This window comes from Nerophis ophidion, linkage group LG26 (assembly GCF_033978795.1).
Source record: "Nerophis ophidion isolate RoL-2023_Sa linkage group LG26, RoL_Noph_v1.0, whole genome shotgun sequence".
Classification (NCBI taxonomy): Eukaryota; Metazoa; Chordata; class Actinopteri; order Syngnathiformes; family Syngnathidae; genus Nerophis; species Nerophis ophidion.
Genome location: NC_084636.1, coordinates 7,256,448 through 7,282,620, shown reverse-complemented (window position 1 = coordinate 7,282,620; position 26,173 = coordinate 7,256,448). Strand labels below are relative to the sequence as shown.

General features: G+C 39.1%; 1 protein-coding gene across 4 annotated transcripts in view; it reads right to left on the bottom strand.

The window, feature by feature from the left end:
* med16 (mediator complex subunit 16) overlaps nt 1–26,173 on the bottom strand; it is an 87,306-nt gene that overhangs the window by 17,538 nt on the left and 43,595 nt on the right. For 2 of the 4 annotated variants that reach the window (XM_061887836.1, XM_061887838.1), the window contains exons 2-12: nt 18,835–19,021; nt 18,633–18,740; nt 15,647–15,816; nt 15,297–15,578; nt 15,075–15,224; nt 13,537–13,642; nt 8,556–8,696; nt 8,257–8,480; nt 2,111–2,317; nt 1,835–2,045; nt 1,625–1,758 (exon numbers count right to left, since the gene is read on the bottom strand). In XM_061887836.1, coding sequence (XP_061743820.1) covers nt 1,625–1,758; nt 1,835–2,045; nt 2,111–2,317; nt 8,257–8,480; nt 8,556–8,696; nt 13,537–13,642; nt 15,075–15,224; nt 15,297–15,578; nt 15,647–15,816; nt 18,633–18,740; nt 18,835–18,976 — 1,875 coding nt within the window. In that variant the 5' untranslated portion in view covers nt 18,977–19,021. Of the gene's footprint in view, nt 1–1,624; nt 1,759–1,834; nt 2,046–2,110; nt 2,318–8,256; nt 8,481–8,555; nt 8,697–13,536; nt 13,643–15,074; nt 15,225–15,296; nt 15,579–15,646; nt 15,817–18,632; nt 18,741–18,834; nt 19,022–22,098; nt 22,296–23,836; nt 24,285–26,173 lie in introns of those variants that run through there. The other 2 variants (XM_061887834.1, XM_061887837.1) reach the window with 2 other exon arrangements.

Here is a 26,173-nt window from a genome sequence, read left to right as displayed (position 1 = left end):
ATCAAAAGTGGAACCGGAAAAATTATATCAATTCCCAGCCCTGCAGAGGTGTACTTATAACAATTCTTAGACGAATGATACTATTTATGGGAATAGTGGAAAGTGGGGGTGAGCGTGAAATGTTTTCTAATTGACAAGCACTAGTAGTTGTGGCCCTAAAGCAAGGATGTCAAAAGTACGGCCCGAACAGGTTTAATCCGGCCCACGGGATGATTTTGCTAAGTATAAAAATAAGCCAAAATTTTGGAATGAAAGAAACTGCTGTTCTGAATGTGTCCACTAGATTTATTTGTAGATTATGCTACATACACTATATTGCCAAAGGTATTTGGCCACCCATCAAAAAGATGAGAATCAGGTGTGCAAATAACTTGGCCTGGTGTATCAAATCAAACACTTAAGCATGGAGACTGTTTCTACAAACATTTGTGAAAGAATGGGCCGCTCTTAGAAATTTCCAGCCTGGAACTGTTATAGCATGCCACCTGTGCAACAAATCCAGTCGTGAAATGTCCTCGCTCCTAAATATTCCAAAGTCAACTTTATTATAAGAAAATGGAGGAGTTTGGGAACAACAGCAACTCAGCCAACAAGTGGTAGGCCAGGTAAACTGACAGAGAAGGGTCAGCGGATGCTGAAGCGCATAGTGCAAAGACTTTCTGCACAGTCAGTTGAGGCAGAGCTCCAACCTTCATGTGACATTCCAATTAGCCCATGTACAGTACGCAGAGAGCTTCATGGAATGGGTTTCCATGGCCGAGCAGCTGCATCTAAGCCATGCTTCAAGTCCAATGCAAAGCTTATTCACTTTGGGGTCGCTGGTACCAATCTCAGCTAGAATTGGGCGGGAGGCATATGTGAGTAAAAGCAGGTGGCCAAATACTTTTGGCAATATAGTGTATGTAGAAAAAAAACAAAAACCACATGATAGTTAGTGCACCAGTCGAGGAAAATGAGCAAACTACATAAATAACATTCTGTAATTTGATTTTGATATATATTTTTTTTTATCTTGATAGATTGAAAGTGAACACCAATGATTTGACTGACGAACATTGTCACATAGTTTATTCAGAAAGTATAAAAAACGACAAATAAAGCTAGAATACTATTAACCACAACATGTAAATATATAAAAAAAAACAAAAAACATTATTTGTACATTTGCAGAATGTGCTTGTTCTATTTTTAAACAAAGAAAACAATCTGAAGTTGTCTTTATTTTTCAGTGGCCCAATGGTTAGAGTGTCCGCCCTGAGATTGGTAGGTTGTGAGTTCAAATCCCGGCCGAGTCATACCAAAGACTATAAAAATGGGACCCATTACTTCCCTGCTTGGCGCTCAGCATCGAGGGTTGGAATTGGGGGTTAAATCACCAAAAATGATTCCTAGGCGCGGCCACCGCTGCTGCTGACTGCTCCCCTCACCTCCCAGGGGGTGATTAAGGGTGATGGGTCAAATGCGGAGAATAATTTCACCCACCTAGTGTGTGTGTGACAATCACTGGTACTTTAACTTTTCGTTATCGTGCCGTGATTTTACTTGGGAGTAGATTTTTCTCCGTGTGGCCCCTGATCTAAAATGAGTTTGACACCCCTGCCCTTAAGTGTTTTTGCTAGCTCACCTGGTTTGGTAGATCGGCCAGCAGGTACAGGACAAAGTCGCCCACCCACTGGATGAGCTGCTGCAGGGACTGCAGCGGCGGACCATCCAACACAAACTCCTGCGTCTTCAGGTTGAGCATCACCTTGTCGATATCTGCCAACACAAGTCCCGACTGTTGAGTCACAGTGGAGTCCGAGTCTCACCTGTGTCAACGTAGTGCGAGCCACACCCGTGTCCATGTTCTTGGCACAGATCTCACTCAGGCGGTCTCCCGGACTTTTGTCGGGTGTATTAAGAACGTGAGGTCTGAGTAAGGATTTTAGAGTGGAGCTGATGGCGATCAGGAGCAGTTTGGCGTGGAAGTCGCAGGCTCGCGCCGAAGTGGCCTTGGACAGTTTACACAGGGACGCCTTGACCGCCACGATCCGCGTCGCCAGAACCTGCGGCACAACGTTTTTTTTTTAAGCGACAGGATAAAAGCAGGGTGACGGCTTTAGAACCCTACCTGCTGCAGGGCCTGGTTCTGCCTCATGTACTCCTCGTGAAGTTTGTCCACCAAGTTGGGGACCATGGTGGGCTGGACGTGCAGAAGGACGTCCCACCAGTCGTAGCCCGTCACCATGCAGTACTCCAGCAGGAACAGCAGGTGGCGCAGCGTGGTGTTCATCTCCAGCACTTGACCCATAGAGGGCGACACTCGCAGCATGTGGAGCTGAGGAAGAGTCACAACGACAGAAGTCGTTTTCACTGGAGGGCCACATCGCAGTTTTGTTTGGCCCCAGAAGGTCGCCGCTTTTACACAATTTTTTTCATACATTTTTTATGTACATTTTTGTTGTAACTAAAATGTAAAAAAAATATGGTAAGTTGCAATAATTCCAACTCAAGTACTGGAAAACCAGTACTGCTGTTCTTATGGTTAAAAAAAGGCAGCTCATTTGCCAGAATTTTAATGTAAAATTTACATTTGTTTTTTTATTGTAAAAAAAAAAAAACTTGCAATTTTACTGTAAAATTTGGGCACCTGAGCTGACAGTTTTGTGTTTTTTTTTAACAGCAAATCAACAACCGTAGATTTTTCGGTGTATTACAGTAAATGCCAAAACGTCAGCACAGTTTATTACCATAAAAAAATACCGTATTTTTCAGATTATAAATCACTCAGGAGTATAAATCGCACTGACAGAAAATGCATAATAAAGAAGGAAAAAAAACATATATAAGTTGTAGGGATGTGGGAAAAACTGATTCGAATTTGAATCGCGGTTCTCACAGTTGTGCGATTCAGAATCGATTCTCGCTTTTTAAAAAATAGATTTTTTTTTATTTTTTATCAATCCAACAAAACAATACACAGCAATACCATAACAATGCAATCCAATTCCAAAACCAAACCTGACCCAGCAACACTCAGAACTGCAATAAACAGAGCAATTGAGAGGAGACACAAACACGACACAGAACAAACCAAAAGTAGTAAAACAAAAATGAATATTATCAACAACAGCATCAATATTATTTATAATTTTAGTTTAGCAGTGATTAAAAATCCCTCATTGACATTATCATTAGACATTTATAAAAAAAAAAAAAAAAGAACAATAGTGTCACAGTGGCTTACACTTGCATCGCATCTCATAAGCTTGACAACACACTGTGTCCAATGTTTTCACAAAGATAAAATAAGTCATATTTTTGGTTCGTTTAATAGTTAAAACAAATAATTGACATTATTGCAATCAGTTGATAAAACATTGTCCTTTACAATTATAAAAGCTTTTTTTTAAATCTGCTACTCTGCTAGCATGTCAGCAGACTGGGGTAGATCCTGCTGAAATCCTATGTATTGAATGAATACAGAATCGTTTTAAAACGGAAAAATATCGTTTTTGAATCGAGAATCGTGTTGAATTAAAAAAAAAAAAAATCGATTTTGAATCGAATCGTGAACCCAAGAATCGATATTGAATCGAATCGTGAGACACCCAAAGATTCGCAGCCCTACTAAGTCACACTAGAGCAGGGGTCCCCAAACTACGGCTTGTAGGCCGAATACGGCCGGCCAGCGTCCAAAATCCGGCCTGCTGGAAGTCCCAAGTTAAAATAAAAAAAATTATTTTATTTTATTTTAAATTTTACTTTTTTCTAATCTGTCCTTTCTAATCTTATATACTGTTGTTACCTGTTGTGTCTCCTAGCCGCTCAGGTAAACCATATTGATAATTTTAATATTCCAGTAGCCTTTGCTTTTCAAAAAAAGCACAAAGTTTTTCATTTATATTAGGCATTCAAACAAAACATGCATTCCCCCCCAAAAAAAGTGCCTTAAAGTGGATAAACCAACAACAAATTAATTATTGTCCTTTTAGCAAAAGTCTGCTTAGCCACAGTAGATATGCTAATAATGTAAACAGAAGGCTCAAGTAAATCTCAATTAAGTGTGTGCTTGTAACCTCATACACTTATACAGGTAGCCTACACAACAGGCTAATAATGTAAACAGAGGCCCCACTAAATTTCAATTAAGTGTGTGCTTGTAACCTCATACACTTATACAGGTACACAACATATCCCAACATCACCGCGTCACTGCACGTTGGTTGATTGCGTCACCGCGTCAAAAAATTGCGTCACACGCCACTATTCGGCCTTGTTTTTAACTCATTCCACCGAAGGCCGAATGTGGCTTTTTTTGCCATATTTGGCCGAATATATTCGGTTACCGATTAATCGGTGCATCCCTAATATATATATATATATATATATATATATATATATATATATATATATATATATATATATATATATATATATATATATATATATATATATATATATATATATATATATATATATATAATTATAAAAACAGTACCACTTTTTATATTTTCCTTTGTAGCATCTTTTTTTCCCACAATGCACTTCTGCCATGACCCACCCCCGCCAAATTTTTATTGGTTGGCGTGTGTGTGTGACGATTGGTGATTTACGCAGACTCTATTACGTGAATGAGATAAATAATATCATTTTATATTTTATGGTAATGTGTTAGTCATTTCACACATAAGTCACTCCAGAGTATAAGTCGCCCCCCCGGCCAAACTATGAAAAAAACTGCGACATATAATCCGAAAAAATACGGTACTGTTTTTTTCATTTATAAAAAAATACAGTAAAAACCACAGTAAAATTCACAATTTTACTATGAAATCTATTGCTACTTTTACATTGCACAATTTGATGGAGAACTTGCTTTGAAATCATTATAATTAGTATTTATTTGTATTTAAAAAATGGTTTGAATATTTGATCATATATTTTTGCATAATTAGACAATATTTAAGTTAACATCGTTTGCAATTACATGGAGTACATATATTTTTTTCTCCCCCAAAATAGAAAGAAATAATACATCTACCAGTAGTAAGAAAAGTTACAGTACTTAATTGGTACATATTATTTCCCCTGGGCCTTGAGTTTGACACCTGTGGTGTAAGACAGTGGTTCTCAACCTTTTTTCAGTGATGTACCCCCTGTGAACATTTTTTTTAATTCAAGTACCCCCTAATCCAGGGGTAGGGAACCTATGGCTCTAGAGCCAGATGTGGCTCTTTTGATGACTGCATCTGGCTCTCAGATAAATCTTAGCTGACATTGCTTAAAATAATAAGTAATGAATAATTTTGCTGGCAATCACAGTGTTAAAAATAACGTTCAAAATATATGCATTTTAATCCATCCATCCATTTTTCTACCGCACCTGTTCAAGAAGTCACATTATTGATTAGAAGTATTTTATTTATTAATGGTTAGCTTTAGAATAAAACATGTTATTCAAAATATTAGGAGACTTATTGTACTCTACAAATGTTATTAATAAAAAATGCATGCATTTAGTTGTATTCAGTGTTAGAAAATATTATATGGCTCTCACAGAAATACATTTTAAAATCTTTGGCTTTCATGGCTCTCTCGGCCAAAAAGGTTCCAGACGCCTGCCCTAATCTGAGCAAAGCATTTTTGGTTGAAAAAAAGATATAAAGAAGTAAAATACAGCACTATGTCATCAGTTTCTGATTTATTAAATTGTATAACAGTGCAAAATATTGCTCATTTGTAGTGGTCTTTCTTGAACTATTTGGAAAAAAAGATATAAAAATAACTAAAAACTTGTTAAAAAATAAACAAGTGCTACAATTATAAATAAAGATTTCTATACATAGAAGTAATCATCAACTTAAAGTGCCCTCTATGGAGATTGTAATAGAGATCCATCTGGATTCATGAACTCAATTCTAAACATTTCTTCTCAAAATCTAAATCTTTAACATCAATATTTATGGAACATGTCCACAAAAAATCTGGCTGTCAACACTGAACATTGCATTGTTGCATTTTTTTTCACAGTTTATGAACTTACATTCATATTTTGTTAAAGTATTATTCAATAAATATAATTATAAAGGATTTTTGAATTGTTGCTATTTTTAGAATATTTTTTTAAAATCTCACGTACCCTTTGGCATACCTTTAAGTACCCCCATTTGAGAACCACTGGTGTAAGGCAATAGCTAGGAAAAGAATATTACTCGTGATGTGCTGTTAGTGCACTAAACACACTTGTAACTCCTACTCAATATTTACGTTATCATTTGCGATTACATTGAGTAAATTTTTTCCCCTCACAAAATAGAAATAAATAATAAATTTGGTAAGAAAAGTTACAGTACTTTATTGATACATATTATTTCCAAGCTTTCGAGGGCCAAATAAAATTAAGTGGCGAGCCTTGAGTTTGACACCTGTGGTTTATAAGGTGCAGAAATGATGTAGAAATTAGAGACATCTTCATACTGCGGGATATAAATCCAATTTTGCATTTTTTGTCAACATTTTGTTACTGAAGCATTTCGCACAGAAGACTGAGAAAGAAGGGGCCAAACATTTTTGGCTCCAGCAGTTTGTGGGGCATTTGCTTCAAGAAGAGCGTGTGCACAAGCAGTCTGAGCTAAGAGTGCTGCGACAGTTTTAAAGCCGCGTTTTTTAACCCATTGATATATTCTCGGCTGTGGTCCGTACTCGGTTGTAATGCACTTTTCCACCACTTGTGGCAGTAATGACAATCTCAAACAGAAGAAGTCTGGAGGTAAAGTAATAGTTTCTTAAAGGCCTACTGAAATGAGATTTTCTTATTTAAACGGGGATAGCAGGTCCATCCTATGTGTCATACTTGATCATTTTGCGATATTGCCATATTTTTGCTGAAAGGATTTAGTAGAGAACATCGACGATAAAGTTCGCAACTTTTGGTCGCTAATAAAAAAGCCATGCCTGAAGTAGCAGACGATGTGCGCATGACGTCACGGGTTGTGGAGCTCCTCACATCCTCACATTGTTTAAAATCATGGCCACCAGCAGCGAGAGCGATTCGGACCGAGAAAGCGACGATTTCCCCATTAATTTGAGCGAAGATGAAAGATTCGTGGATGAGGAAAGTGAGAGTGATGGACTACGGGGAAAAAAAAAAAAAAAAAAACTAGACAGCAGAGCGATTCAGATGTTGTTAGACAAATTTACTAGGATAATTCTGGAAAATCCCTTATCTGCTTATTGTGCTACTAGTGTTTTAGTGAGATTATATGGTCGTACCTCTATAATCTGAAAGTCGGAGGGGTGTGGCCACGGTTGTGGTGACCGCCAGTGTCTCCGAGGGAAGCCATGTTTCTCGACGAGGCAAAAGCAGCCGTTGGGGCCGGGCTGAGATTTTTTTTCCCCCTCCTCCGCGGTGGAAGCATCCGACAGTCGGGGGCGGCCGGTGGGAGGGGGCAAGAGAGTCGCGGCTACCTCTTTGGCAGGTGCAGGAGGAACGACGCAAGCTCTCTGCTCATGTCTACGGTAAGAGCCGACTTATTACCACCATTTCCTCACCGAAACCTGCCGGTTGACATGTGGTAGGGAACCATGTTCGCTTGACCGCTTTGTTCCATAGTAAAGCTTCACCGTCATCTTTCCGGAATGTAAACAAGGAAACACCGGCTGTGTTTGTGTTGCTAAAGCCGGCCGCAATACACCGCTTTCCACCTACATCTTTCTTCTTTGAAGTCTCCATTGTTAATTGAACACATTGCAAAAGATTCAGCAATACAGATGTCGATAATACTTTGGAATTATGCGATGAAAAGAGACGACTTATAGCTGGGAACGGTGCTGGAACAATATGTCCTCTACAATGTGTGACGTCACGTGCCTGCGTCATCATACCGCGACGTTTTAGCATGATTCTTCTGCTCGAAATTTAAAATTGCAATTTAGTAAACTAAACCGGCCGTATTGGCATGTGTTGCAATGTTAAGATTTCATCATTGATATATAAACTATCAGACTGCGTGGTCGGTAGTAGTGGCTTTCAGTAGGCCTTTAAGAACAAAAATAATGACTGAAGTGTTGAAGTTGTATTTTCAATTTCACTTGAATTTTTATATATACATTTTTATATTGTTACATCCCTAATGCTGACTTGTACCAGCACTTTTTAGTAACTAGAATGCAAAAAAAAGAAGGGAAAGACGTGTGTACTTGTCTCATGTAAGGATGATGGGCAAGATAAAAAAAGCGCAGACTTCCTAGAATGAAATGTGTGTGTGTTGTTACCTTGCCCTGATTGTCGACACCAGCCAGGGCCAGCGACGTCCAGGAGAACTGCAACGCCTTGAAATGGAGGGTGGAGGCTCCCGTTCTTTGTCGCTTGATGGCAGACTCGTCCCCGGAGCGCTGGCCCGGTCCGGTGGATCCAGAGCCGTAGAAAACGCCCAACGTGTGGAGGGTCAGACGGTGGAGGATTTGGATGGTGCCGTCATTGAAGGCCAGAGCCAGTCCTGAAGACGTAGACCACAAATGAGTCCTGGCCGCAACATGTTAGGACCAGATGACGCCGTGTTGGCAGTTCTCACCCAATCCGGGGCAGAATTTGGTATCTGACGTGTTGGAGGTGGAAATGGGCAATTTGGGAAGAGCGATGGCAGAAACTCGCTCCAGGTCGATGGCGGTGGTCAGGATCCGCCACTTCAAGATGGTGGGCTGCTTTTCGCCGACTAGATCAGAGATTAGCTCAGGTCAGCTATGGTCAACAGAACTAAAGAAGTCTCGATTCCCGTGTTTGGGATATTTGTCTTGATTAAATTATATTACAACAGCTGTGTCCCAGTGTTTACATGGTTAAAGACTGTGCCTACTACGGTTCGACCTACATGTTTTTTTAAGGGCCGATACTGATACCGATTATTAGTTGTAAGCGCTGCAGTGAAAGAAAAATGGCAACTCTTCACAAGCAGGGCAAAGAGACTGGTGCTTCAGCAGTTATTCTAACTAACTGACAATGTTTTCATTTTTTTAAATACTAAATACTGGTATAATATGTGTATATACTGGATCTGCCGATGTAGTTCTATTAAAGTTGTAAACAAAAATCTTATTTAAAGAGGCTGATACCGATATACAGTCCAGGCCAAACGTTTGGACACACCTTCTCATGAAATGGGTTTTCTTATTTTTCATGACTATTTACATTGTAGATTGTCACTGAAGGCATCAAAATTATGAATGCACACACACAAAAAAGTGAACTAACTGAAAACATGTTTCATATTCTAGTTTCTTCAAAATAGCCACCCTTTGCCCTGATTACTGCTTTGCACACTCTTGGCATTCTCTCAAAGAGCTTCAAGAATTAGTCACCTGAAATGGTTTTCACTTCACAGGTGTGCTTGAAGCTCATTGAGAGAATGCTGAGAGTGTACATAACTCCACATGTGTTCATTCATAGTATTGATGCCTTCAGTGACAATCTACAATGTTAATAGTCATGAAAACACATTGAATGAGGAGAAGGTATGTCCAAACTTTTGGCCTGTACTGTACGTTAAAATCACAAATATTACCGCAAATCTCTCGATCTCTAGTACAATTGGTACGTGAAAGATTCCTTCAAAAGTGTCTCACGCAATCTAATGTATGTTTCCTTGGTTCCCTTTTGAAAGAAACAAGACAGGAGGAGGTTTTTGCGCATTTAAGAAAAAAATCCTAAAACACCGTTAAAAAATATGTCTGATTAGCACATAAGTCAATAACATCAACAAAACTCCCCTTTGTGATTTTGTTGACTTTATCGTTGGAAATGCATCTGTTTTTGAGTGTCGCAGGATATCCACACATCTCTGTGCCATCTCTGTCGTAGCATTGCTATCGTCGGTGTGCAGAACAAACGAGGGACTTTCGCAGCTTTTGACCACTGGTGCAACTTGAATCCGACGATTGGTATGTGTTTGTTTGGCATTAAATGTGGGTGGAGGGAAAGGCTGGATGCAAATATAGCTACAAATGAGGCATAATGATGCAATATGTACATACAGCTATCCTAAATAGCATGTTAGCATCGATTAGCATGCCGTGACCATTGATTTGTCTGATAAGCACACTCCAAGTAAGTCAACTTGATTCTGTCTCTTTTCGTGTTGTTACACCCTCCGACAACACACCGACGAGGCATATTGTCTCCAAGGTACGGAAAACAGTCGAAAAAACGGAAAATAACAGCTACCATGAATTGATTAACGTGGACCCCGACTTAAACAAGTTGAAAAACTTATTCGGGTGTTACCATTTAGTGGTCAATTGTGTGGAATATGTACTGAACTGTGCAATCTACTAATAAAAGTATCAATCAATAAATCAATCAATCAACTGATTTGACTTGGTGTGTGTAATGTATTTGAGAAAATGGCGGATTGCTTCCTGTTGTGACGTCTCGGGTGTAAGGTCATTGCTCCGACAATGAACAATTGAAAGGCGTTTCAATCGCCAAATTCACCCTTTTAGAGTTCGGAAATCGGTTAAAAAAACATATGGTCTTTTTTCTGCAACATCAAGGTATGTATTGACGCTTACATAGGTCTGGTGATAATGTTCCCCTTTAAAGCTGATCACACAATAACAAAACTCACAGTGACTGATAAAATGCTAAAACATGACAGACTACGTAAAAAAACAGAATGGAATTTTACAGTCTGTACTGAATAAAACTCCCAGAATGTACATGAAACGTATTTAAAAATATTAGGGTAACTATGAACAACAAAACGCTGACTTTAGGAACATGTGAACATCGTTCCTATTTTACTTCTCAGCTCCTCAATCGATTGGATTTTTACAATTAAAAAAAAATGCAACACATGCAAAAAAAAACACGGCAAAACATCAACGCCAAGGATTAAAAAAAAAAGCACCCACGTTTTTGATATAATATGAATTTTCTGCAGAACAGAACTTTGTTGCAGAAATGTGCTTCCCTGTCTGCCCCCTACGCTCTGGAAATAAACCCCGCCCACTCTGCTGCGTGCCTTGTCGGCTGTGACGTAGATTACCGTAATAACCCGTATACCACTCGAAAGCACATATCCCAACCATTGGAATACTTTCTATAAGGGTTGGGCCGATAAAACAATATAAATATATATATCGCGATAGACATGTTATCAATGTCAATAAAAAAATGCATTTGATAAAACATAAAAAATATATATCTTTTTTTGGTCGGAAGAAATTGGAAGTTACGAAGCTCTGTCAACATAGAAAACAGGAAGAAATGACTGAACAATGGGAGGGACACGCTAACAGCCAATCACGTAACAGTATCAAGTTTGGTTGCGCCATTTTGCTGTCTCGCTGTTGATTCTCTGCATGGAGTGACAAGAGAAAGTAAAAATGAGTGCTGCAGAGAGCGATGAATTTGGTGGAAGGAACTAAAGTGCAGGACTAATAAATAAAATAAATTACAACATATTACAAATGTGCTACCTTAAAATAATAGTAAATTTGTTCAATAATATTTAAAAAATAATTCCTGCATTACATACATTCAATTCCACACTAAATGGGAATAATAGACCAAATGAAACTTCCTGGCACAAGACTTGAAAAAAAAATCTGGTTTCTTTGTTTACATACTCACACTTTGCACTATTTTGTTACACTTTATTAAGCACTTCTTACACATTCCTTATTTTTTAACTTTAGTTTTAAGAGGTTATTGTTAAGTGTTTTATGTAATTTTAGAATTTTGTTTACATGATTTGAGTGTTTTTCATGCTTTTGTTGACATTTCATTTCCTGTCTGCCTTGATAGTTGAGGGGATTATAATCAGAGGAAGATTATATTTGAAATAAAAATGCTAACTTTAAATATATGTTTCTCCTGGTCCTCATTTTCAATAGGTCATAAAAAATATCAATAAATATCGATATTGACGGAAATAAAGCACTGATAGTTTTCAGTCATATCGCCATAGTCCGAGATTTATAGTTATTTGAAAACGGTACCACACACCATATTGGTAGCTTCGATAACAAAGGTTTAAAAAAATAATTTGGAGACGTCGGCACTCAAAATCGAATCGGATCTGAGACTAATACAAAATCGGATCGAAGGCAAAGAAAATGGGATTAAAGGCCGAAAAGTTTGAACGGTACTCTAAACAAGACTAGGCATGAATTGATTAAGGTGGACCCCGTTGAAAAACTTATTCGGGTGTTACCATTTAGTAATCAATTGTACAGAATATGTACTGACCTGTGCAATCTACTAATAAAATTTTCAATCAATCAATCAAAAAAATGTGATTTGAGGCGACCGGTTCCCTAAGCAAGACCAGGCATGTGATTTGAACTTAATGAAAAAGACTGAAAATAAGCCAGGAGCACAAGGGGGGTATAGGATGTGCGCGTCAGTTGTGATTTCCCTTCCTGGTTCGATGACCCGCCCTATCTTGCCTCTTATCGGCCTGTCTGTAATATTTTACCCTAATCGTAACCAATTGTGACTAATCATAGAAAACCAGCCAACCAATGATGGATTTTCTTATACTTAAACCAACCAATCACCATTGATGTTTCCCGTATATTTTGTCCCCTGCCCATTGAGTTGCTCCGCTACGTCGCTTCGATTTTTAAGTTAAAAACTTTTAATGGAAAACCGAAGTTTTTACCACTAGATTATGAAAAACCGTACTCCATCCATCCATTTTCTTTCTCTTATCCGAAGTGGGGTCCCGGGGGCAGCAGCCTAAGCAGAGAAACCCAGACTTCCCTCTTCCCAGCCACTTGGTCCCGCTCCTCCCGGGGGATCCCGAGGCGTGCCCAGGCCAGCCGGGAGACAGTCTTCTCAACGTGTCCTGGGTCTTCCCTATGGCTTCCTTCCTGTCAGACGTGCCCTAAACACCTCCCTCAGGAGGCGTTCGGGTGGCATCCTGACTAGATGCCCTAACAACCTCATCTGGCTCCTCCCTATGTGGAGGAGCAGCAGCTTTACTTTGAACTCCTCCCGGATGACAGAGCTTCTCACCCTATCTCTAAGGGAGAGCCCCGCCACCCGGCGGAGGAAAATCATTTCGGCCGCTTGTACCCGGGATTTCGTCCGTTCGGTCATAAACCAACGCTCATGACCATAGGTGAGGATGGGAACGTAGATTGACCAGTAAATTGAGAGCTTTGCCTTCCGGCTCAGCTCCTTCTTAACCACAACGGATCGATACAGCGTCCGCATTACTGAAGACGCCGCACCGATCCGCTTGTCGATCTCATGATCCACTCTTCCCTCACTCGTGAACAAGACTCCTAGGTACTTGAACTCCTCTACATGTGGCAAGATCTCCTCTCCGTACTCAACCGTACTCATTATGGGAAAACTGTAGTTCTTGGCAGGTATGGCAAAGGGACGGATCAAGATTTCAACACACATTGTAGGTCGGAAAAAACGAAGAAAAACTGATAATTATTTTTTATGTTTTTCATATTTTTACAGAGATAAAAAAAGACGGATTTCCGACTATAGACGGAAAAATCACTTGCCTGCAGGGCTCAAACGTTTTCACCACTCACCGACGGGCGATCGATGCTGAAAGATGTTGTTGACCGGAAGCCCCTCCTTCCTCAGAGACCAACACTCGACAATACTCCCATTTTGATTGGACACACACAGCAGAACCTGAAAACACATACTGTGTCAATGCCTTGCTGATGGGTCGTAGCAGGTCGAGAGACGCCTCCGCAATCCTTAAAGGCCTACTGAAAGCCACTACTACCGACCACGCAGTCTGATAGTTTATATATCAATGATGAAATATTAACATTGCAACACATGCCAATACGACCTTTATAGTTTACTAAATTGCAATTTTAAATTTCCCGGGAAGTGTTGTGTTGAAAATGTTGCGGTATGATGATGCGTGCGTTTGACGTCACCGGTTGTAGCGGACATTATTTTCCAGCCCGATCCAAGCTATAAGTAGTCTGCTTTGATCGCATAATTACACAGTATTCTGGACATCTGTGTTGCTGAATCTTTTGCAATTTGTTCAATTAATAATGGAGGAGTCAAACTAGAAAGATGGAGGTGGGAAGCTTTTAGCCTTTAGCAACACAAACACAGCCGGTGTTTCCTTGTTTAAAATTCCCGAAGGTGAAGCTTTACTATGGAACAGAGCGGTCAAGCGAACATGGATCCCGACCACATGTCAACCGGCAGTTTTTGGTGAGAAAATTGTGGTAATACGTCGTCTCTTACCGGAGACATCAGCGGAGCTTGCGTCCTGCTGCAGCTGTGTGACTTCCCTCAGAGACACTGGCGGTCAACACACCCGTGGCCACACCCCTCCGACTTTCAGGTACCATATAATCTCACTAAAACACTAGCAACACAATAGGGAGATAAGGGATTTTCCAGAATTATCCTAGTAAATGTGTCTAATATCTGAATCGCTCCCACTGCAATCGCTTTTTTTTCTTATTTTTTTCTAGTGCTTCACTCTAACTTTCCTCATTCACAAATCTTTCATCCTCGCTCAAATTAATGGGGAAATCGTCGCTTTCTCGGTCTGAATCTCTCTTGTTGCTGGTGGCTATGATTACAAACAATGTATAGGGGTTGGTAGAGCTCGGTTGGTAGAGCGGCCGTGCCAGCAACTTGAGAGTTGCAGGTTCGATCCCTGCTTCCGCCATCCTAGTCACTGCCGTTGTGTCCTTGGGCAAGACACTTTACCCACCTGCTCCCAGTGCCACCCACACTGGTTTAAATGTAAAAATTAGACATTGGGTTTCACTATGTAAAGCGCTTTGAGTCACTAGAGAAAAGCGCTATATGAATATAATTCACTAATTCACAATGTGAGGAGCTCCACAACCCGTGACGTCACGCGCACATCGTCTGCTACTTCCGGTACAGGCAAGGCTTTTTTATTAGCGACCAAAAGTTGCAAACTTTATCGTCGATGTTCTCTACTAAATCATTTCAGCAAAAATATGGCTATATCGCGAAATGATCAAGTATGACACATAGAATGGACCTGCTATCTCCATTTAAATAAGAACATTTAATTTCAGTAGGCCTTTAAGTCTAGAAAGCTATTATTGGTCGTTACCTGCTCTGAGTTCTCCCTGGTCAGGAACTTGAGATGCGTGACGGCAGGGTACTTGTCCCTCCTCTGCGGGTCAGTGGTGCAGCGCAGGAACAAGGAGGGTAAGAGTTCCGTGTCGATACGACACTTTTCGCTCACTACACTCACCACCACCTGAACATAGACACACACCAGATGCAGTCAAACTCCTGTCCGATTCATCGAGGCCATCTTCTTGCTTCCGACCTTGTAGAACTGGACCGGAGAAGAGCTGCTGCCGTCTGTCGCGGCCACCACGATGTTCCCGCCGCCGGTGAAGGCGATGTCCGCCAGCGCCACGCGTCCTCGCAGTCGGCAGAGACTCTCGCTGGCCGTCAGCAGAGTGCCGCCCGGCTTCATGAGCGACACGGTGACCAGGCCGCTCACCGTCACTGCCAGCCAGCCCTCCATCGGCTTCCCGCCAAAAAGAGTCAGGGACGGAGAGAACTTGACCCGGGAGAACTTCTCACCAAAGTTTGTGGAACTCGACTAAAAGAGAAAGTAAAGGCGTGTCAGTGACCAGGTACCAAGAAGTGGAAGGCGTATGCTGCAGATACCATCTCCACATGCAGAGCCAGTTTGACGCCGTTGTGCAGCCAACTCAGCGCCACGATCGGATCTCCTTCCAGAGAACTGGACAGAAGACTTTCCCAACTGTTGACCAAGTGCTCAGACATTGACCAACACTTGATGTGACCGTCACCGTCTGCGGACAGTAACCTGGACCCTACACACACAAACATGTCAGGACCAATACACACACTGTGTTTCACCACTTCTTATACACACTTCACACACCTGAATCATGAAAACTGACCTTCAGGGGAGCATTTTAAAAGAAAATTTAACAATGCATAGGGCCTAATAAGAGGTTGTTTCTAATGATTCCAATGCATAGGACCCCGGGTTGAGCTGGACCCCACGGACAGAGTCAAATGTCAGGTTTTTGGTCCCACAGGGATAGAAATACAAACACACACATGATAACGGTCCAGAGAATCAGAATAGAATAGAAAGTAATTAATTAATCCTTGAAGGAAATTCAGCACCACAATTCGCTCACAATAGACCAGTGGTTCTCAAATGGGGGCATGTGTACCCCTGTGGGTACTTGAAAGTATGTCAAGGGGTACGTGAGATTTTTTTTTAAATATTCCAAAAATAGCAACAATTCAAAAATCCTTTATAAATATATTTATTCAATAATACTTCAACAAAATATGAATGCAAATTCATAAACTGTGAAAAGAAATGCAAGAATGCAATATTCAGTGCTGACAGCTAGATTTTTTTTGTGGACATGTTCATAAATATTGATTTTTAAAGATTTCCTTTTTTGTGAAAAAATGTGTAGAATTAAGTTCATGAATCCAGATGGATCTCTATTACAATCCCCAAAGAGGGCACTTTAAGTTGATGATTACTTCTTTGTGTAGAAATCTTTATTTATAATTGAATCACTTGTTTTTCAACAAGTTTTTAGTTATTTTTATACATATTTTCTTCCAAATAGTTCAAGAAAGACCACTGCAAATGAGCAATATTTTGCACTGTTATACAATTTAATAAATCAGAAACTGATGACATAGTGCTGTATTTTACTTCTTTATCTCTTTTTTTCAACCTAAAATGCGTTGCTCTGATTAGGGGGTACCTAAATTAAAAAAAGGTTCACAAGGGGTACATCACTGAAAAAAGGTTGAGAACCACTGCAACAGACAATAAATACTATACAGCACAATCAGAATTAGAATAGTTTTTATTGCCATTGATTGAGAACGGGTTCACGAACTAGGAATTTTTCTTGGTGCGATCGCACAACATAAAACACATATAACACATAATAGGTAATAAAATGAGCTGTAACTGAGCTATTATATCTGGATATTCAATTTAGGAGGGTATTCAAAGTAGGAGGTTCAACAAACTCTGAGTTTAAACCTGAAATCTGAGTTCATTTACTCTGAGAGGGGAAACTCGGAGCATTCCAAAACATTTACTTTAATCAATCCTGAGTATGTTGACGCCGAATTAAAACCACATAAAAAACGGAGCGCCGATTCTGCGATTTACCATGGCAACAAAAAAAGTCATCTTTCTTTACCCAACAGGAAATGAAAGTGTTATTTTGGGTTGTGGCGATAAGAACACTTTTAGAAAGAAAACTAATACAATAAAATAATGTCAATTCATAACATGTATATGTGAATACATTAGTTCAGTGGTTCTCAAACTTTTTTTTTAACCAAGTACCTCCTAGGAAAAAACTTGGATATCCAAGTACCACAATAACGACTAACATTGAAATACAGTAGGCCTAAGTATTCATTAAAAATAAGGCAGAGGTTTTATTTACCGAGTATATTTGTTTTTTTTGGCCACTGTAACATTAATTTAATTACACACAGTTTGAACAGCAGCACTGTGTTGAAAAATAAAGGAGAATACAACACTGCACTTTAATTGAGTGATTTTATTTGGCGTACCTCGAGATGAAACCCACATACCACAGTTTGTTAAAATGTTAAATCAATAAACTAATGAAGTGATTCTCAGATTTTTTTTAACACTTAACAGTTTTCTTACTATCCTACAAGTAAATATTTTTATAAAATACCGTTTTAACTGCAATCCCACCAGTAAAACACGCAAAGGCAATTGTAAATAATCTCTCTTTTTTATTATATTTTACATGTAAAGTCAATGCAATGCAAATTATTGAAAGACCAAGTCCTTTTTTTCCTGTTTCATCAATTTACTTATCATAAACATTATGTAAAAATATCTGAGATATACATCTTGAAATAAAAATATTCTACACTTTCAGCTGTTGGAAGTTTATTTTGCTTATTTGTATGTATTATAGCGCACATGTTAGATATATTTACAATGATGAAAAAACTAATAAATCTATTTTTTAAAAATAAAATAGCAAATTAAAATTGTATAATTACCGAGATAAAATGAATATCTGAAATTAAGCTTAAGAAAATATATTATTTCTTCATTTTTGCAAACGCAATAGCTAACACGATTTAGCACATATTTCAGTTATAATTACGATAATGAAAAACTATATAGTGCACGTTTCTCCTTGTTATTTTTTTTCAATCCTGACAAATCTAATTATTACATATCCAAATTAAAATATGTTTTAATTGACTAACAAGATTTTTTTTTACAGTCTTATACAACATTAGTATATTTAACTAACCATGACCTCAAAATCCTCTCCCGACATAAATCTTCAAGAATTGTTTTAACGTCTACAAGTAACAAATGAAAAAACAATGTAATGTCTGACAACTTGTTTCACATTTATCAGGAGGGAAGAGGCATGAAAGAAACCCAAGTTTTGTTCAAGAAACCCTACCAACGAGCAGGTTGGGTTTGCAAAGTAAGTTACCATGGTAACTAACTCAGTTTGACATATCTCTCTTTTTTTTTGGTATGTAAACCACTGATTTTCCCTCATCTTAGGCTTTACATACTCAGTGATTTAACTTATACCCCACCAATTAGTTTTATTTAAAAAAAACTCACCTGATTGGTCCCACTCTAGACAGGAAATGACCTCAGAATGTCCAGAGTTGATAGAGTACACATCCCAGGGATGCTCCGTGTCCATTATGTGGATCATGTGACTGACATCTGCCAACAGCAAAATGTCAATCAAACGTTGCATTCAAACTATCAAAAGAATTGTGTGGACTCCTTCTGAGTCACGTCCACCATGATTCAGCACCTCTGTCATTGTCGTCATCATTCTTCAGGTCTGTAGTGAAGGCCACTAGGTTTCTGCAGGACCACGAGCACACAAGGGGGATGGAGGGGCAGTGGTTGCTCTTTGGGCGCTTCTCCCACTCACAAACATACGCCAGCTCCATCTTGCTGACCTCAACATAAAAATCCAGGTGCCAGGGATCCCTACCCTGTAAAAAATAAGACAAAGTTACAGCATGTTTCCACTAAATTGGGAGGAATGCTTGTCGAGTGGTTTGTTTGGCCCTTCAAAGGGTGGCTTCCCAAACTTACTACATATGTTTACTGACCTCTTTACAAGCTCATTAGGGGGTATCCCAATCTGACATTGATATGGGATATTTCAGTCCGATATAGGGCTGGTGTGATATGGCCTTTTTGAATATCTCGATATTTTTAGGCCATGTCACGATGCACGATATACATCTCGATATTTTGCCTTAGGCTTGAATGAACATTTGATGCATATAATCACAGCAGTATGATGATTCTATGTGTCTACACTAAAACATTCTTGTTCATACCGCATTAATATATGCTCATTTTAAACTTTCATGCAGAGAGGGAAATCACAACTAAGTGAACTACCCATAAGTGTATTTATTAAACAAATATTAAGCAGTGGCACAAACATTCATGTCATTTCAAAACAGAAAGTGCAAGATTGTCAGAGACATTTTAAAACAAGCTATTAGTGCACTTTTGTGCATGATGTCACTAAGATGTCATATCAAAACGACACTAAATTAAAGTACAATTTTTGTACAGAACGCCACTACAATAGTTTAAAACAAATCAAGTGCACTTTTGTGCATGTCAGACAAGATATTTCAATAACTGTCAAATAAAATGAGCTGCATAATAGGAAATCAAATAGTGTATGTCCTTCGTTATTTGGTAGGTTCCTGCGGATGTTGTCTCCTTCTGTTGTTGACTAGTTTTTTCATACGGCGTTGATGTGGAAATGGTTGCCTCCGCATTTTGTTGGTGGGGCACCAAACGGAGATGTTGAAATGCAGAGTAAGCACTCTTCATTCTCTAGCGGGTGACTTTTCAAATGATGCTACATATTAGCAGTAATGCTACTTTTTGTATCAACGCTTTTGCCCCACACTTGAAAAATTACGGCTGTCTGTTTGACATACTTGAAGCCAAACAACTGCCGGACAATGGACCCCCTGCTGTTTTTCTTGGGAATGAATTCTTCCTTCATTTGTTACCAGAGTCACACCTTCTTTCTCTCGTATTACCACTCGCACCACAGCTAACGCTACCATGCCGCTACCTCTATGTGACGTATGTAAGAAGGTGCGCTTGTTTTATGTAGCTGTGAGAAGCAGAGACAACAAAGAGTGAGAAGAGCCTGTAGTGTAATGCCCGCAGCGAAAAGCAACTGTGTGAGAACGTATACTCAAATATCAAGATATACAAGTAATTTTCTATATCGCACAGAGAAAAACCCGCGATATATCGCCCAGCCCTAGTCCGATAACAGCAAAAAATATGTGCCTGGGATTATATTGGCTTCAATCAAAATGATCAACATAAGCGCCAATGGAAGGAGTTTACTTGGACACCAAGTTAACATCTATAAGTCCTCCAATAAGCACACATGGTTGGTCTTTTCTTTAATTTTAGTTAAGTCATTACAAATGATAATGATAATCAGTGTTTCCCCCCAAAAATGTGTTAGTTAAGGTGGTGTCTCTCCAGGGGGAAGGGTACGCCACCAGAGACAGGCAGACGGACGGGGAAGGGGCTGGGTGAGGTGTCGCCACCATCACGTCTCCATCTCACCACAGCCTGGGGGGGCAATAGACTACGTACAGACTGGTAAAGTCTTCACGCGGCTCTGTCGCCAACAATTTTTGGTTGTGTTTTCCGCTCCGTATGCTGAGTGGCAAAATATACGAGATATATCTCGATATTTTTTCCGTAAAGTAAAAACAAAAAACAAGTCCTAGTTACCTGAGATACTAAGTGTGTCATTATTTTGACTTACTAAATATCCAATCCAATCCAATCCACTTTATTTATATAGCACATTTAAACAACAATAACATTTCCAAAGTGCTGCACAGCCATGTTAAAAACAATATTAAAAAAACATTATGCTCCACTAATGTCTGAAATAAAAACAAAAAATAAATATAAAACCAATATTAAAAAAAAATATATATAAAAACAAATGTGATTAAAAACTATTTTAAAGGGTAAAATCAATTAAAACAGTAAAATAGAAATCAAAGTGTATAAAAAACAGAGGACAACAGAGGACCACACAACTCACGTAGTGTTAAAAGCCAAAGAATAAAAGTGGGTCTTAAGACGAGACTTAAAACACTCCACTGTGGAAGCAGCTTGAACATGGAGGGGCAGAGTGTTCCAGAGCTTAGGGCCGACCACAGAGAAGGCCCTGTCTACCTTGGTCTTAAGTCTGGTCTTGGGCACCACGAGCTGGAACTTGCTCTCGGACCTCAGAGTGCGCGAGTCTCTTTATTTCTTAGTTGTGAGAAAATAAGATGGTGTTTGAGGTTATTTTGAGGTAGGAATATTGACTTACTCAGACAAAATAATTACCAAGTCAAATTAATGACTTACTGTAAATGAGCGTTTGCAATAAGCGTTTGAAAAAGACTTAAAAGTGGGGCCAGATTCTGACATATGCTCGACTCATCATGCTTAATTTACAGGACAAAAAAATAAAAAATAAATTAAAAAATAAAAATAAAATATATACATATATATATATATCTATATATATTTTTTAAGACTTTAGTTTAGGCGGTGGCCCTTTCTTGTTAAGGCGGCCACCTTAACAACAAAGCGCTGCGGGAAACCCTGATAATAACAATAATGATAAGAAAATGGCTACTAGGGGCTACCAGCTACACAATAAGAGAGCACACAAAAGCTAGGCACAAGTCTCTTTTATAAACAACATTGCAGTTAAAACACAATACTTGTCAATATAAACAAGTATCAAACAATTATAGTTGCACATTACTTACAGATACAAAGTCTCCAACACGGAAACATATAAGAAAGTATCCAGTCACAAATGTGTCTGCATCATTTAAACTATTATTGTAGACACTAGAAGTCACCCCCCAAAAAATTACCACTCCACTTCAACTTAAAGACAGCAAATGTCCATTACAGAATGCTAATAATTAACAGCATAATGTTTTTTTTTTTTACCTACCCTTGTTCTCTCTTTGGGGTGGTGGGTAAAAAAACAACCTACCCTTGTTCTCTCTTTGGGTTGGACTCCGCCAAGGCTGTCCTTTGTCACCGATTCTGTTCATAACTTTTATGGACAGAACTTCTAGGCGCAGTCAAGGCGTTGAGGGGTTCCGGTTTGGTGACCGCAGGATTAGGTCACTGCTTTTTGCAAATGATGTGGTCCTGATGGCTTCATCTGACCGGGATCTTCAGCTCTCACTGGATCGGTTCGCAGCCGAGTGTGAAGCGACCGGAATGAGAATCAGCACCTCCAAGTCCGAGTCCATGGTTCTCGCCCGGAAAAGGGTGGAATGCCATCTCCGGGTTGGGGAGGAGACCCTGCCCCAAGTGGAGGAGTTCAAGTACCTAGGAGTCTTGTTCACGAGTGAGGGAAGAGTGGATCGTGAGATCGACAGGCGGATCGGTGCGGCGTCTTCAGTAATGCGGACGTTGTACCGATCCGTTGTGGTGAAGAAGGAGCTGAGCCGGAAGGCAAAGCTCTCAATTTACCGGTCGATCTACGTTCCCATCCTCACCTATGGTCATGAGCTTTGGGTCATGACCGAAAGGATAAGATCACGGGTACAAGCGGCCGAAATTAGTTTTCTCCGCCGTGTGGCGGGGCTCTCCCTTAGAGATAGGGTGAGAAGCTCTGTCATCCGGGAGGAACTCAAAGTAAAGCCGCTGCTCCTTCACATCGAGAGGAGCCAGATGAGGTGGTTCGGGCATCTGGTCAGGATGCCACCCGAACGCCTCCCTAGGGAGGTGTTTAGGGCACGTCCAACCGGTAGGAGGCCACGGGGAAGACCCAGGACACGTTGGGAAGACTATGTCTCCCGTCTGGCCTGGGAACGCCTCGGGATCCCCCGGGAAGAGCTAGACGAAGTGGCTGGTGAGAGGGAAGTCTGGGTTTCCCTGCTTAGGCTGTTGCCCCCGCGACCCGACCTCGGATAAGTGGAAGAAGATGGATGGATGGATGGATGGATGGATGTTCTCTCTTTGATTCTTTTCAATTGATCGTCAAAATATTAAAAAGACGTACGATTCCTGCTGATATTTTATCAGATTAAAATTGTTATCGGCCAATACTCAAGTACATCGTTTTTTGTATCAGTACACCCATAAAAGTTCTACACGATCATTGATTGCATCGATGCTTGCACTAATTACAGAATGTTGGTTATTTAAATTTAAGCTCTTTGTATTCAACACTTAAAATCACCCCCCGCGACCCCAAAAGGGACAAGCGGTAGGAAATAGATGGATGGAATCACTGTCTCTGCACATTTTCACGAATAATTTCCCAAGTTCCACCCATCCATTTTCTACTGCTTATTCCCATTGGGGTCGCGGGTGACGCTGGTGCCTATCTCAGCTACAATCGGGCGGAAGGCGGTGTACACCCTGGACAAGTCGCCCCCTAATCGCAGGGCCAACGGACAGTTCTGGTAAAGACATACAAAGGTATTGTTTGAGTTTATCTGCTTATCTTTATTACTTAGTTGTGAGAAAATAAGATAGTGTTTGACGTTATTTTGAGGTAGGAAATTATTAAGGACTTTAACTGTTGAAATTCTGCGATTAACATAAAAAAGGGTACACAAACCTATGAACAAAAATTAACTAACATCTGCTCGTTTTTGTTTTTCCAATATAGTCTGGACATCTGCAGTACATATATATTTTTACTCTAACTATCTATCTAAATATATATAAAATATATATTTTATTCATCGGTCAGAATGTTTTTAGGGACTTACTTCGATGCTGGCTCAATGGCTTCCCGTCGTTTTTGTGAGAATCGAAACACATCAGTTGCATCAGAAACATTAAAAACTTGTCATGTTTAAAGTTGGCAATATGGAAAAATGACAATAATGTTTAAAAAAAAAAATCACATTTGACGCTCATTTTTAAACATGGGAGTACTCGAATCAGGACCCCAAGGACAAACATACTGGTGCCCTTTGATGTGCCTGACTAAATTTTGATTATACCTGTTTTTTGGTCAATTTGTTGTAAGGTCGGTTAAAAAGTCCATTTTATTTTTTGAAAACATGAAACAAATCATTCTCTAAATCGCAAACACTATAACAAAAGTTCAAGATTCAATATTCCACATACTGGTGTCCTTCAATGTGCCTGACTGTATTTTTTCCTTTTTATATATATCTTTTGGGGTTAATTTGTTGTAAAACTGGTGAAAAAATACATTTTATTTTATGCAAACATTAAAAAAATAATTCTGCAAATAGAAAACATTAAAATAAAATATTAAAATGCAATACCTTCGTACGGCAGATTTTCTTCGCCATTCACGGATTAGCTAAAATATTGTTTTATTTATTATAAACGAGAACAAATAAACCATAGAAATTATTAAGAATTACAATAAAAAATAAATAGATATGGAGGCCCGTTTCTGCAACTGAAGAGAAATACTACAATGATAAATCCTGATTGTAAAATAGTCACAAAAGTCACATTTATATAATAGAATGTCAAAATTATACGATAAAAAGTCATAATCGCAAATGGGATTTCTATAATATATAATATATAATATAATATATTTCTGTGGTCCTCTGTGTTTTTAAGATTTTGATTTCTATTTATTGTTTTAATTGGTTTCACCCTTTAAAATCGTTTTTAATCATATTTATTTTTATATTGTTTTAACATTACATAATTTTTTTGTTTTTATTCAGTCATTGGTGGAGCTAAGGATAATATTTTAATATTGTTGTGCAGCACTTTGGAGAGACATTTCTGTTGTTTAAATGTGCCATACCAGGGGTCACCAACGCGGTCCCCGTGGGCACCAGGTAGAACGCAAGGACCAGATGAGTCACCCGCTGGCCTGTTGGAAAAATAGCTCAAATAGCAGCTGTGGAGAGGCGGAGCCGACGGTCAGACAGAGAGGCAGGGCACGCCAAGGTGGCGGCGAGGAGGCGGGGATAGGGACGCCACAAACAAGATCAGGTGTGTGGATTGCGCACCTGTACACGATTAACATATTTCCTCTCGCTGTATAAAAGGATAGGAGGAGAGAACGGGGCTGGTGATGATGCGGAGCGAGAAAAACACGTATGGAGACAAGAAGAGGCGGACTGAAGTACATGCTGCTGAAAAGCAGACGGCGGAGCGAGCAGCAGAGGGAGACGGGAGAGCGACCCGACCGCAGACAAGCTTGTGTAGGAAAAATAAAGCAAGTCAAACCTGCTCGAAGTCATGTCCTTCCTTGGTGGTCCATGGAACCCGCGAGACGACGGCGTGAGTCCGTCACAGCAGCACATACCAGTGAGCTGCCTCTATGTTTAGAATTTTATTCATTTACTAACAAGCTGGTCTCACTTTGCTCGACATTTTTAATTCTAAGAGAGACAAAACTCCAATAGAATTTGAAAATCAAAGAAAATATTTTAAAGACTTAGTCTTCACTTGTGTGAATAAATTCATTCTTTTTTTTTTACTTTGCTTCTTATAAATTTCAGAAAGACAATTTTAGAGAAGAAATACAACCTTAAAAATGATTTTAGGATTTTTAAACACATATACCTTTATGCCTTTTAAATTCCTTCCTCTTCTTTCCCAACAATTTAAATCAATGTTCAAGTAAATTTACTTTTTTTAATTGTAAAGAATAATAAATACATTTTGATTTAATTATTCATTTTAACTTCTGTTTTTTCGACAAAGAATATTTGTGAAATATTTATTCAAACTTATTATAAATAAAATTCCCCCAAAAATATTCTAGCAAATTTAGAAAATCCGTAGAATCAAATTTAAATCTTATTTCAAAGTCTTTTGAATTTGTTTTAAAATTTTTGCTCTGGAAAATCTAGAAGAAATAATGATTTGTCTTTGTTAGAAATATAGCTTGGTCCAATTTGTTATACATTCTAACAAAGTGCAGATTAGATTTTAACCTATTTAAAACATGTCATCAAAAATACATATTTATTGTGATAAATCATTAAGATGATCAATGTTCCCACAAAGATAGATATCATTAATCATAAATAAAAACATAGAGTTAAAGGTAAATTGAGCAAATTGGCTATTTCTGGCAATTTATTTAAGTTTGTATCAAA